This window comes from Ovis canadensis, chromosome 3 (genome assembly GCF_042477335.2).
Source record: "Ovis canadensis isolate MfBH-ARS-UI-01 breed Bighorn chromosome 3, ARS-UI_OviCan_v2, whole genome shotgun sequence".
Classification (NCBI taxonomy): Eukaryota; Metazoa; Chordata; class Mammalia; order Artiodactyla; family Bovidae; genus Ovis; species Ovis canadensis.
In genome coordinates this window covers 6,520,040-6,534,434 of record NC_091247.1, presented here as the reverse complement: position 1 = coordinate 6,534,434, position 14,395 = coordinate 6,520,040, and the positions used below count along the sequence as shown (strand labels likewise).

The following is a 14,395-nucleotide window of genomic DNA, read 5'->3' as shown; positions in this document are numbered from 1 at the left end:
CCTGGCAGGCTACAGTCCATAGCATCCAAGAGACTCGACTTAGCATGCACGTACGCTTCCGCACACAGGTCTCCAGGGTGGCCAAAAAACAGAAAAGGGTCTAAACTGTGTTTGTGTGGAAGGAGTATATGAGGAATCTCTGGACCTTCTGCTCATTTTTGCTGTGAAACTAAAACTGCTCTAAAAAGTAAGTCTATTGGGATTCCCCTGGTGGTCTAGTGTCTAAGACTTCAAGCTCCCAATGCAGGGGTCCCCAGTTCATCCCTGGTCAGGGAATTAGATCCCAAATGCTGTAATTAAGAGTGCAAGCTGCAACTAAGACCTGGCGCAGCAAAATAAATAAGCAAAATATATTAAAATCTTTTTAAATCGTCTACTTTTTACAAAAAGGTCCCTGGATTTTTTTTTTTTTTAATCTTTACACTGCCAAAGCAAAGAAAGGCATTAAAACTACCCTGCCATTACTTTAAAACCGCAAATGTTGGGACTTCCCTGGTGGTCCAGAGGTTAAGACTCCACACTCCCAATGCAGGGAGTTCGACCCCTGGTCAGGGAACTAGATCCTGCATGCTGCAACTGAGATCCAGCACAGCCAAATAAAAAATAAGTAAATATTAAAAAAAAAAAACACACAGCAAATGTTAAAACAAGAGGGGGAAAAAAAGGATTCATTCATTTATTCAATAAGTTATTTCTTGAACTGCTACTGTGAGGCAGGCATTGTGAACACCACCATCAATGTCACTATAGCCAACAAATTGCAGAAAGCATTATATGTCTGGCACTGTCCTAAAAACAACAGGTTTTAAAAAAAATTAAGTACCATCAACACAGGTGGCTTAACATAGTAATATGTTAACCAATATGTATTAGTTGGGTCTCTGCTTTCTTGTTATTATTTTGGGCTATTCCATTTCTTATTAGCATCAAAAGAAAGAAATAAAGATAGCAGAGAGGACACTAGGAGATAAAAGTAGATTATATCACTTAGTAATTTATTAGCCACAAAGAGTAGACCGTTGCAAGGCAGGTTAAAATTTCCAATGGATTTATTTTTACTTCACATTAATGATCAAGCTTATAAAGAGTTGAGTTGACACTTCAATAATGCCTTACTTCTTTTTAATATGCAGATACAAAACCCAAAAAAATTCTAAAGAAATTCTCGCTTTGCCATTTCTCCAGTGACCAGAGAGAACTTGAACAAGTCAGTACAAACTAGATAGCCTCTTAACATGACCTTTTAAACACAGTCTTGAGTAAATGCATTTTGGTTAATCTTAGAAACAAATCTCTTTTTTGACTTTGAGGTTGCAGGCTAGAGTTAAACCTGATTGTACATGCTTTCTCTGAAATGGGCAGATTCCCTTCAAAGTATATAAAGTGAAACAACAGGCTCCTATCAGTCTTGCACACAATAGCTGTTCAATAAAAAAAGTTAAAAATTCCTAAAATGCAAATTAGGAAGAGATGTACAGAAATATTTTATTATACCCTAATCACTTTTTTTTAAAATTTTTAAATTAATTTTTATTGGAGTATAGTTGATTTACAATATTGTGTCAGTGCCTGCAGTGCAGCAAAGTGAATCAGTCACACATACATAAACTGATATATCCACTCTTTCACATTCTATTCCCATCTGCTCGATACTCTGTAATGACCCCATCACTTCAAATCATCCATTTTATACTTTGTTATGACCTACTGGTATAAAATAGAAAGCCCCAATTTTCACACAATCTAGTAAAGTTATCACAAATTATGGGTTTTGAGTTCATTTTTATGATTGCATGAGAACTTCCTGACTTCTCACTATCAGGAGTATCAAAATTTATGCCGATGAAGAGGTTAAAAGAAAAAAGAGAAGAGAACGGTTTTACTGTCTACAAAGCAGGATGTGGCTAAGAACAGAACTTTAATGTAAAGCGCACGTTAGAAACACGTCCTTTTGAAAAGCTTATAGGGACGTTGACTAGTGTCGACGTGTAAAACCTGATGGCGTTTGTGAAGGTCTATGAAAGCTGCAAAGACCTGTCGCAAAGAACTCATGGCCATCCAAACCAGAGCTCCATCTCTCTCCATCTAGAAGCATCGTTCTGCCAAGTTAGGCTTGAGTGCCCCATCATTATCTCATTACCCCTGTGCAAAATCCCACAGCCACCAGTCAAGGAAAACCCTCAATCAGGGCTCTGCCAGGCGGCCCCATGCACCACACCACAGAGTCTCTCACCACCAGAGAACTGGAGGTCGTTTTTCAGAATTTTAATCTGAAAAATTTTTAATCTCCCATTTTTCTTCTTTTTGTTTTTTTTTTTTTAAATTTTCTTCTTTAATCTCAAACTTTAATGAAATGAGGCAACTGAAAACAGACATTTTTGGTGCCCTTTTGCTTCTTGGAATTTAAACTCAAAATTTGCACTTCTCTTAGTACAAATTACAAGTTCCATTTTTTTCCCTCTATTAACCTCTAAACCACTCAAGGGCAAAGGGCGATACTCTAGTAGAATGCCTTTTTCTTTTTTTTTTTTTTTTTAACTCTTCATGGACAGGTCCTTCCTAGAGACAACAGATAACTAGTTCTTTCTCGTAAACCTTAACAAATGAGAAAAAATTTCAAGTAGTTTACACACCTTCTCCCTTAAAAATCTTTTCCAATTATTTTCACTGTAGGAAATTTCAATCCTAGAGAGTAGAAAACCTGGTAACGAGCCTTCCTGTACCCATTACCCAGGTTAGCAGTGACCCGCTCCCTTGCAATTTCATTTCATTCACATTCCCATCCACTATCACCCCAAACTCTTTTGAAGCAAATCTAAGGTTTCCTTTTACTTGTATATATTCCAGTTCCTACTGATTTTCAACAACTTGCCTTTGCCTTCCTTTCCACCCTCTACCGGCTGAAAGAAGTGTACAGAATAACGCAGGGGATTGAGGCTGTCTTATCTGGTGTTTTCTCATAACTACTATCATCCCACTGCCCATCCCTTTCTGGATCATCTTCTATAACATTCACTAACATCACCATGAAATGGCCACCATGGTGTTCAACCCCTAAACTACAGCCCATTTCACTTGGAAATATATTGTATTCCACCCTCCCAATAAACCCTTTCTCTTGTTTGAACAAGTGAAAATAAAAATTGTGCCAAAATTTCTATTCTGTTGATAAAAACTTATTCTGATTAGTTCCCCCAGATAGGGGAAAAAGAGGCAAAGGGAGTGGAGAGGGAATAGAAGAGGAAAGAAATCCAACACTGAAAATGGTAGACTCTGCCTAATTGGCTGTGTATACTTACGACCATCTGCTACTTTAAGAATGAATATTTGCAAACATCAGTCGAAAAGTTGAGATCCTTTTAGACAGGGGATGTTTACAAAATGAATTCTCATTTAAGGGAACTACTGCCTTCAGAATTTTGGTATCAATAACAGTAGCTGCTTCTGAGCCTAAGAAGTGGTTGTGTAAAAACAATTAAAGCAAAAAAAAAAATTAATTAAGGGAGGATGCGCTCTGTTTCTATAGCTGCTCTAACCTTTTATTTTGACGTGAGATTTCTTGGCCTCCACTCAGATAGCAACCACCACCCCACACTTTCTTCTCCACACCCTTTACAAATGGAATTCCGAAAGGAGGCACTTTCGAGTTCCTCCTGGGAAATAGCTCATCTTGAGGACGTCTCGGTGCAATAACAGATTTCATCTCCTTCTTCCTCTGCACTCCGCTCTGCCCATCGCTTGCCCAGAGATTTCCTTAGGAATCCAGAGGAAGCAAGGAATCCAGAGGAAAACAAGCCCCAGTCCACAAGCCACAGCCTCTCCTCCCCAGGACCGCCAGTGCACCGCCTTGGCATCCGGGTCCGGGGAGAGAAGAGCTTGCAGACACCCCGCCGCTTGTTTATCCATCCGCGCCCGGGGTTAAACATCCCGGCGGGGCGCTCCCTACCGCATTTCAGACTCTTTCCTCCCAGCGGTTAAAAAATACAAAACTGACCCCGCTAATGCCTGTTCCCGCAGGAGGCAACACAAGGCGTCCCTCTAACTCCTACTACTCTCCCCTCCAGGCCGAACGCCGCAATCCCCACATCGAATGCAAGATCTGAGTTGCCCCTGGGAGAATCACAAGCGCACCCCAAACCACCACAGGGCAAACGTCCTCGCCACTAGAGGGAAGACACCAGTTCTCACTCAGCCCTGCACCGCCAAACCCAAGCCCTGGGACCCGGCCCCGCCAGGGCCGCCCCGCCCCCCGGGAGAGCGCCCGAACCACCCGCACCTCCTTGGAGACACAGCAGAGGAGCGCGGGTCTGGACGCCGAATACCTAACGCAGCCCTGAAAATCCCCGGCCTTCCACGCCCCCATTGAGTCGGCCCGCCTCGCTGAAGACAGGGGCGTCCCGCCCGCGCCTCTGATCAGGAGGTGCGGGGACCCAGATCCGCGCGCCGCGCTCGGGCTGTGGAGGGGACCCCCACCAGCGGCCCCTGCTCTGGCCGCCGGAGGGGGCAGCGGTTCACACCAGCCCCCCCTCACCTCAGAAGGGCGAATCTGGCGCGCACCTCCCGCTCAAGCCGAGGCCAACGAGAAGCACTCGGACCTGCGCCTCCCGCCAGGGCCGCAGAGACCTCCGACCGGCGCGCGATCTCGTCCACCGGGGGCAGCCCGGGCCGCGTCCCCCAGCCCAGGCGCACCAGGCACCTTTCCGCCACCTCCCTGCATCCTCGCGGGCCCGGCCCCTCACTCACCCAGAGCTCGGTGCCCCAGCTCATGGTGCAGGGGGCGGGAAGGGGCGCGCCGCGCGGCGGGGCGCGGCTCTCCGGTCCCCCTCCCCAGCGATCCCGTCTCCCCGGGAGATCCCCGCGATCGCGGAAAGTCCGTGCCCCGTGCGGCCGCCGCCTCCTCCGGCTCGCCGCTCCTCGCCTAGGGTCTCCGCGGCGCTCCTCCTCCCCGGTCGCTCCTCGGCAAAATGGCCCGAGGAAGCAGCAGCGGCGGTCGCCGCAGCGCCCGCCCGCCCCACACCCGAGAGCGAGGGGCGGGAGAGGGGCGGGGCGGGGCCGCGCGCCGGGGGCGGAGCCGGCCTGACAGCTCGCGCACGCGCGCGCCCCGCCCCCGGCCCAACCTCCCCTCGGGCGCCCCCCGCCCGCGTGGCCCCGGGGTCCGGAAGGACTTGCAGAAAGCAGGGGCCTCTGGTGGGACCTGGAGCCGCCGGCCTCCCCGCTGCCGTGTTTTTTTGTTTTGTTTTGTTTTGTTTTTAATTACTTATTAGCAGCCACACTCTCTGCTCTTAGGGACAAACCACTCGCCTCCGAACGGAGCCGGCCCCTGTTATTACGGGGGCTCTGCCGAGGCCTGAGGTTGCTCCCCTGCGCCAAGCGCTGCTTTGAATTTAAGGACCATGCTTTTCGTTGCTCAGCCATCAGAGCTAGCTCGAGCGGGTCTTTTCCCCTACCGCCCGGGAAGCCTTGGAGGCCCGGGGGGCCCTCACAGCCTTGAGCCGGTTGGCGTGGGGCCAGGTGCAGTGCTGTCTGCATACTACACACAGAAGGACTCGGAGGCCGAGAGCGACCTAGCAGAGTGGCTGGGGAAAAGAGTCCAGGGGCGCACAACCGGTGATTTCTAATCTCTGAAACCGGTGATTTCCGACTTGTTCGGCCAAGAAACTCTCAGACGTTGAAATCACGTTGCCGCGTAGTGGGTGAAAAAAAGCAAAGGCTCTGGGTCCACAGACAGGGGTTTCTGGTTCCAGTCCCGCCACCCGTACTCACTAGCTGGGTGGCCTAGGACAAGGCCTCCATCTCTGTAGAAGCTCAGAGCCTTCTCCCCCACCTCCCGCCAAAGGGAGGCAGTAACTACCCAGGTCAGCGAAAGATGACGACCACCTGTTACCCGGCCAGTGGTTGGTAAACTGATAACTAATTTTTAAGTAGATACGGACTCCTTTTCCCCTGCACTCCTAGAGTATACACAAATAACATTCCAGGATTGTGTGTGTGCGTCGCTCAGTCGTGTCCCACTCTTTGCGACCCCATGGACTGTAGCCCACCAGGTTCCTTTGTCCGTGGAATTCTCCAGGCAAGAATACTGGAGTGGGTTGCCATTTCCTTCTCCGGCGGATCTTCCACACCCCAGGGACCCCTCGGGGTCTTCTGCATCGCAGGCGGATTCTTCACTGTCTGAGCCACCAGGGAAGCCTGATTCCAGGATTGGAACTGGAGAACTGTTTGGGTTCCGACTCCTTCCTCTGATTCACTAGGCCCTTTCTCCCCAAACTTTTCTTTCTTCCTCAGCTAATCCTACTCACTTTTCTGACTATCTGTGAACTCCTAAAATGGGCCCCCTTTAAGAAGTGTTTCAGCTGCCTGTCTCTCTAATCCCACTACACCCAGCCTCAACCAGCTTATCATTCTTCTCCAAGAGAGGGTGGGGCAAGGGTGGTGTTCTACTCTTGCAGATAAACCAAGTCTACTTCCTTTGTTGGACAGGATCACAATAAATTTAAACTGTCAAACCTGTTTTGGTCCGTCTTTTTCCAGTAAGGAGTTCCTTCCACCAGTTTGTTGTTAGTGTGTGTTTTAGATATTTTGTTCTCAGTTACCGGGTCTGGAAACTCTGAACTCCAATCCTGCTAGACCTGTAAACCATCAGAACAGCCAGCCACTTACCTCCCAAGGTACATTCATTAACAGCCTGAGTGAGTTGGAGGGGTCAGAAACTCAATCAATACTGCACAGTTCAGTTTGCTATTTGGAAATGCTGAGTGAAATGCAGGTAATCTAACAGGACCCTGCCTCACAAATCACCTCAATTTCTTCCTGCCAAGATTTACTATTTTTTCAAATACAGTGATCTAATCTTGCTGCCTTCTAGAAGACTTATCAAAAACAGTGACTTGTGAAAAGATGCTAATCAGGAGGAAAAACAACCTGCAGCTCTTAAGAAGAGAAAGGGGGGGAGGGGGGGCAAAGAGCAAGAGACAGCAGAAAGAGAGCGAGAGAGAGACCACATTAAAAGGAAACCTTTTAAGATGAGTAAGCAGGAAACAGTTATAGGAACCCATTAAGCCACAGCAGCAATACTGTATGGAACTGGGTTAATTAGACCACACTGCAAATACCTTTAACTTCATTAAGTCTGGTGGTAACAAAAAAAGGGTTGAAGGTATCAGAATCGTCAATAAATGAAAGAAAAAGTCACCACTGATTTTAAAGCAATGGAAACAAACAGGATTCAGCATAAAAAGAAATAAGCTAGCAAAGAAAAAGATTAAATACAGCACAGTATTTTTTAGGAGGAACTAAATCCATTTCAGTTTCCCTTATAGTAAAAGGGAGTGAGTTTAAGAGAAGAACTTCTATTAATAAGTGACTGTGACTGACCTGCTTAGGAATCAGTTTTCACAAGAGGTATTGTAAATCCTGTGGCTTCCCCACTGGCTCAGTAGTAAAGAATCCATCTGCCAATGCAGGAGACGGAGGTTTGATCCCTGGGTCAGGAAGATCCCCTGGAGGAAATGGCAACCCATTCCAGTATTCTTGCCTGGAAAATCCCATGGACAGAGGAGCCTGGGAGGGCTACAGTCCATGGGGCTGCAGGAGAGCCGGACATGATTTAATGCCTAAACAATTGTAAACCCCATCTATGTAAATACCGAAACGACCTCAGTTCAGTTCAGTTCAGTCCTGCAGTCGTGTCCGATTCCTTGCAACCCCATGGACTGCAGCATGCCAGGCCTCTCTGTCCATCACCAACTCCCAGAGTTTACTCAAACTCATGTGCATTGAGTCAGTGATGCCACCTAACCATCTCATCCTCTGTTGTCCCCTTCTCCTCCTGCCTTCAATCTTTCCCAGCATCAGAGTCTGTTCCAATGAGTCAGGTCTTTGCATCAGGTGGCCAAAGTATTGGAGTTTCAGCTTCAGCATCAGTCCTTCCAATGAATATTCAGGACTGATTTCCTTTAGCATGGATTGGTTGGATCTCCTTGCTCTCAAGGGACTCTAAATTACCTAGGGGATCGGTTTGGGCTATATACACCTGTTTCACCTTTTAGGAACATGTGGAGAATACTGATTTACAAAGTTATGATCTTGGCAGGCAACTACATAAATTTCCACTGAATAATCTGATCACATGGATATTATTAGCACTGAAACAAGGTATCTAGAAAATATAGACCCTGTATAGTTGCCATGGAGTTAAACAATTTTAATAGAGCCTTTCAGCAACTCCAATTCGTCTTGCTAGTATAAACATCTAATTCAGGGGCTTAGATGTAGAGATATCACTATCTAATCTATTTAAAAGGCTTCCTGTTCTTCAGTTACTAAGTCATGTCCAACTCTTTGCGATCCCATGGACTGCAGCAAGCCAGGCATCCCTGTCCTTGACTATCTCCCAGGATATTATCAAACTCATGTCCATTGAGTTGATGATAACATCCATTGAGTCAATGATGCCATCTCACCCTCTGTTGCCCCTTTCTCCTCCTCCCTCAATCTTTCCCAGCATCAAGGTCTTTTCCAATGAGTTGGAAAAGTATTGGAGCTTCAGCATTAGTCCTTCCAATGAATGTTCAGGGTTGATTTCCTTTAGGATTGACTGGTTTGATCTCCTTGCTGTCCAAGGGTCTCTCAAGATCTTCAGCACGACAGTTTAAAAGCATCTATTCTTTGGTGCCCAACCTTCTTTCTGGTCCAACTTTCACATCCGTACATGACTACTGGAAAAATCACAGCTTTGACTATATGGACCTTTGTCGGCAAAGTGATCACTCGGCTTTTTAATACACTAAGTGGTTTTGTAATTGTTCCATAGGGATCCTACTGTTCCACTACTTATTAGGTATGTGGCCTTAGACAAGTGACTTAAACTCTCAGAACTTCACTTAAAACACGGACCTCCAAGGTTGTTGTGAGGCTGAAAGAAGGGAGCTGGCGGTGAGCACAGAGTGAGCACAAGAGTGGATAGCCCCGCACAGAAAGCTCTAGAGCTATGGTTGAATTATTTCCCTTCTCTAGGCCTCAGTTTCCTCCTCCATAAAATGGACATAATGCTTTGCTCCAAAAGTTACTGCAAAGATGAAAAGAAAGAACACATATAAAATGCTTAGCACATGGGGGCACAAGTATCGGTTCCCTATTTTTCCTCTTATTTTTTGGAGGATTTTTACTTCCTCTATCAAGGAAAGCAATCCTTTAAGCACTTCTGATGTGGCAAAACAGATTGTCTGAACTACCATTGATTGGTTGTCTATCACTGAAGTACTCTTCTTAAAGAAATTCTCAGGATTTCTTTTTTTTCCTTTAAAATAGCTTCCATCAGTTTCCAGCTTAAAATTCTCCATTTGTTTAGCATTCAAACTACTTACTAAGGACCCAAGAAAGCAGTGGAGTGGAAAAAGTTGGAGTGGGATAAAAGGAGAACTCTGTCGTGAGTAGAATCTTAAGACTGCAACCAATTTTTGTACTCAGTAATGGAATTCCCCTGAAGGTCTACAAAGATGTGAATAAAATCAGGAAAAACCAGTTGTCTGTGGCTAAGCAAGTTACACACTATGCCACCAAATTGAGAAGTGGATTGAAGCTTTTCTCCAACCTGCAGGATTCAAGATGTGTCAGGGGCTAGCTTTTCCAAGAAGATGACTCTGCAAGGAGAGTCTGTGGGCGTTCCCCAAGCCCTAAGAAATGACATTTCAAGTCAAAGAATGAAAGTGACATTTGACTTGTGAATATATTGCCAAGTTCTAGTTTGACCTCTGGTTCCCTGTACTGTGTTTATACAGAATTTTGATCTGAAATGTCATCTCTTTCGATAAGAAAGACAAGCAATAATCATAACTAGAGAATATTAACCCCATAATTACATTAAATATCTCTGGAAATTTCTAAACTGATGTCAAACATTATTAATCACACTCGATTCAAACTCCAAATTCTGCTACTAGTGGCAAACTTCAGTAGTTCTTGCAATGTTAGAGAAAACAGAAAAATAAGACCCACTTGACTAAGAGGGTAAGGCTGAAAGTCAGGTTTAGGATATAGTCTTTCTAGCCCCTCAAGGCTTTTTCAGTCAGTAGCTTAAAGTTTAATGCCCGTTTGAAAATGTGGCCAGGGAGAGGCAAGCCTAACTCATTCTGTTACTCAACAGGTCTATTCCCAGTTACAGTATCATGATTATGCAAATAACCTGCTCTTGAAACTCTGAAATCATGTGCCTAAGTAAAATTGCCAAGACAGCATTTTCACAGAATTTGAGAAGTAACTATCTAAAAAACCCTTTACTTTCAGTTTAGTCCAGTTGCTCAGTCGTGTCCAACTCTTTGCAACCCCATGGACTGCACGCCAGGCCTCCCTATCCATCACCAACTCCTGAAGTTTATTCAGACTCATGTCCATTGAGTCGGTGATGCCATCCAAACATCTCATCCTCTGTCGTCTCCTTCTCCTCCCGCCTTCAATCTTTCCCAGCATCAGGGTCTTTTCAAACGAGTCAGCTCTTCGAATCAGGTGGCCAAAGTACTGGAGTTTCAATTTCAGCATCAGTCCTTCCAATGAATATTCAAGACTGATTTCCTTTAGGATAGACTGGTTGGATCTCCTTGCTGTCCAAGGGACTCTCAAGAGTCTTCTCCCAACACCACAGTTCAAAAGCATACTTCACTTTTAAGTCTTTGTAACTTGTGTTCCCTTTCTTTTGTTGTTCAGTTGCTAAGTTGCATCTGACTTCGACCCCATGGACTGCAGCATGCCAGGCTTCTCTGTCCTTCACCAACTCTTGGAGTTTGCTCAAATCTCTCAGTTCCAAACTAATGACCGGCACAATATAGTTCCCAAATACCTGAAGAAGCTATTTCTCATAAACTTCTAAGCAGATGCCACTGGTATGTGACCCTGTGAAAGTCACATAATTCCTAAGTGAAAAGGAGCAAGGTATAAAAACCCAGCTTTGAGCCCTTGTAAAACTGTTTTCCAGAGACTAAAAGACAAAGGCCTCCTATTTTATAAATGAGTTATTCTAATATAAAATTAAGATTCTTCCTGATCAATCCATTTTTAGAAGCCTATTATTTTCAAATTTAAAACCAGAGATTCTCAAAAATGGTACCTCACTTTAAAAAGTATACAGTAACGCTCCAAAACATTGCAGATTGACTTTAAAAATGAAGTGCGTGCGTGCTTAGTTGTATCTGACTCTTTGTGACCTTATGGACTGTAGCCCACCAGGCTCCTCTGTTTGTGGGATTCTCCAGGCAAGAATACTAGAGTGGTTTGCCATTTCCTCCTCCAGGGGATCTTCCCAACTCAGGTATCAAATCTGCATCTCCTACACTGGCAGGTGGATTCTTTACCACAGAGCCACCTAGGAAGCCTCCATAAAAAAAGGAAACTGCACTTAAAAATCCCCATTTCTTTTGACTAGTTTGATACTGATGTGAGGATCAGTTGACTGTCTGGTTTCTCCTCTTCCCTAAAAGAAAGTATCAATTATTTTTTATTTCTTCCATGTTCTTTCATATTGCTGATTTTTAAAATGCTTTCTGAACATTTCTCTTGAATTTCACTTGATAAGATACTGGCTACTCAGATTCTGGGAGTTTATTTTTTGAAAATTTAAAAGAATTTTAAAAAATAATAAAATTTTAATAATCGGAATGCCGTGTATGGTATAGTACAAGAAGCACAGAGCCAGTTTTAAAGCAGATGAGGTTCAGTCCTGGATGCTTGCCCTAAATTACCTAAGTCCTTGTGTGATCCCGAGAAAATCATTTTTGAGTTCTTTGTATTTGTTTTCACATCTGTTAATAAGGTGAAAGGATTTGTTGATTTTCTAAGGACGCGTCCGGCCTCATAAGAGATTAATTTTTTATAACAATTGCAGGATAAGGATTAAATGCTAGGCTTTGTGGGCAAGGCCTGGATGAGAGTCATTTATAAATGATCAGACCACCCTTGAATAAATTTTTCTAACCAAGTCTTGTCTTTAAGAAAGGAACAAAAATACAGACAGTACAAAGATTTCGTGGTCTTAAATGAGATAGTGTGCACAAAGACCCTGATGCTGGGAAAGACTGAAGGCAAAAGGAGAAGGGTGTGGTAGAGGGTGAGATGTGTTAGACAGCCTCTAACACAATGGACACGAATTTGAGCAAACTCTGGGAGACGGTGGTGGACAGAGGAGCCTGGTGTGCTGCAGTCCATGCGATCACAAAGCGTAGGACATGACTTACTGACTGAACAACAGCAACATATAAAGTACTTAGCAGAATATTTGGCAAACTTAACTGCTTAATAAATAGATTAACTATTATCTCATTTGTGGATTTCCAAGACAATGAAGTTTCTTGTTCTAAGTTTCTTCATCTGTAAAATTGTGTAGCAAGATCAGACGAGAATTTTGCTCAAAGAAGTAAGATGACATATTCATGCTGCTGCTCCTGCTAAGTCACTTTAGTCGTGTTCGACTCTGTGCGACCCCATGGACGGCAGCCCACCAGGCTCCCCTGTCCCTGGGATTCTCCAGGCAAGAACACTGGAGTGGGTTTACATATTCATAATACATGGCTAAAAATCTTAGGCTGGAGAAAGAAATTAAACTACCAACGAGTAAACATTGCCTTTCTATCTTCCTGGCTACACCTTAGTGCCCTACTTTTGTTCTTACAGAGGGTGTGACAGAACGTGGACTAGTTTTTGACCTGCCAGCAGTGCAGGACACCCCAGCTGGATTCTTGGGTCGGGAAGATCTGCTGGAGAAGGGATAGGCTACCAGCTCCAGTATTCTTGGACTTCCCTTGTGGCTCAGCTGGTAAAGAATCTGCCTGTAATGCAGGAGACCTGGCTTGGGAAGATCCCCTGGAGAAGGGAAAGGCTACCCACTCCAGTATTTTGGCCTGGAGAATTCCATGGACAACCCGACTGAGCCACTTTCACTTTCAAGAATTCACAGATTCATGACTTTGACTGAGATTGCACAGCTAAAAGATCTGGGACTCTCACCCCTCTACTCTGTACTTCCCCTCCTGATTTTTGTTAACCTGAGTGCAGCACTTTATTCACTTTATTTTCATTTAGATATATCATGTTAACTTCAGTTCCTAGTTCCAGTTAAAAACGTTAGGAATCTGATTCTGTCATAAAACACTGATAGTCATGCAGTATTGGGGGATTCCTTGCGGTTTTTATTTTCTTCTCTTTTGCTTAAATGATTGCCCACAAAGAGCATGCATTGTGTGGCAAGCCAAAAAAAGGCGAAATAAAAAAACATCTAAAAACTAAATAAACCTAGCTAGTCTATTGGTAATTTTAATAAGCATTATCTTTTTTATAACTCCATGATAAAAATAGCGATTTGGAGGGAACAATCTACAAATTCTTTCATTAAAGGTCTCTCTACAAATTTGAAAGATTAGAAGCAAGGAAAATTTCCACACAGGATTAAGAGATTCATACTCTAGCGGTTGGATGAAAAAGCATAAAGCGATATAACAGTATTTAGCATTTTCCACGTGATTCCCACTTCAACCTGGAACAAATGACAATCTCTCAGAACTTCAGTTTGCTTACCAGTAAAGTGTGTGAGTGTGTGTGTGTGTGTGTGTCGGGTGGGGGTGGTAATGTCGGGTGGGGGTGGTAATACTTACACCTACCTCCTATCTCATCAGACTGTTCCAAGGATTACATGCAAAAATGCACCCAAAAGGCTTAACGAAGTGCCTGATACGTTGTCCTTGTTTAGTCGCTCAGCTGTGTCCGATTCTTTTGCGACCCCATGGACAGGCTCCTTTCTGTCCACAGGATTTCCCAGACAAGAACACTGGAGTGAGTTGCCATTTCCTCCTCCAGGGTATCTTCCCAACCCAGGAATGGAACCAGAGTCTCTGTGTCTCCTGCACCGCAGGTGGATTCTTTACCGCTGAGCCACTGGGGAAGAAGTACCTCATAAAGGCTCAATAAATTACTAAAACCATCTCATCAAAAATTTGTGTTAAGTGCCTCAAAAAACAAAAACAAAACCACCCAAGGACTGATGACAAGCCACGAACTTGGTTTTTCTACCGAGTGAAGGCCGCTCGGGGCAATCGGTCCCATCAACCCAGGAGGCATTCCCCGCCTAGTAACGCCAGGTCCCTCGGTGGGCCGCCGGCGCGCAGGCCCAAGGTCGCTTTCAAAGCTCCGCGGGGCGGAGGCAACGCCAGGGTTGGTCCAGCCCAGAGACTGTTACCATGGCAACCGCCACAGGCTACCTACTGCGGGCGCATCTCTTCTTGCTAAACCGAAAAATCCTCACAGCAGAGGCCAACTGAACGGCCTCGAAGTGTACCCGCCCCGCTCCCGAGACCGCAAACTCCAGGAAAAAGGCCACAGTCTCCCCGCCGCTGGCTGCAGAGAGCCCCCTTTC

At 44.9% G+C, this 14,395-nt stretch overlaps 1 protein-coding gene across 11 annotated transcripts in view; it reads right to left on the bottom strand.

Annotated features, from left to right (window-relative positions):
* FNBP1 (formin binding protein 1) overlaps positions 1-5,061 on the bottom strand; it is a 135,464-nt gene extending 130,403 nt beyond the window's left edge. For 4 of the 11 annotated variants that reach the window (XM_069582188.1, XM_069582189.1, XM_069582186.1 and 1 more), the window contains exon 1: positions 4,744-5,037. In XM_069582188.1, coding sequence (XP_069438289.1) covers positions 4,744-4,767 — 24 coding nt within the window. In that variant the 5' untranslated portion in view covers positions 4,768-5,037. Of the gene's footprint in view, positions 1-4,743 lie in introns of all 11 variants that reach the window. The other 7 variants (XM_069582185.1, XM_069582183.1, XM_069582184.1 and 4 more) reach the window with 3 other exon arrangements.
* Positions 5,062-14,395: the final 9,334 nt, after the last annotated feature.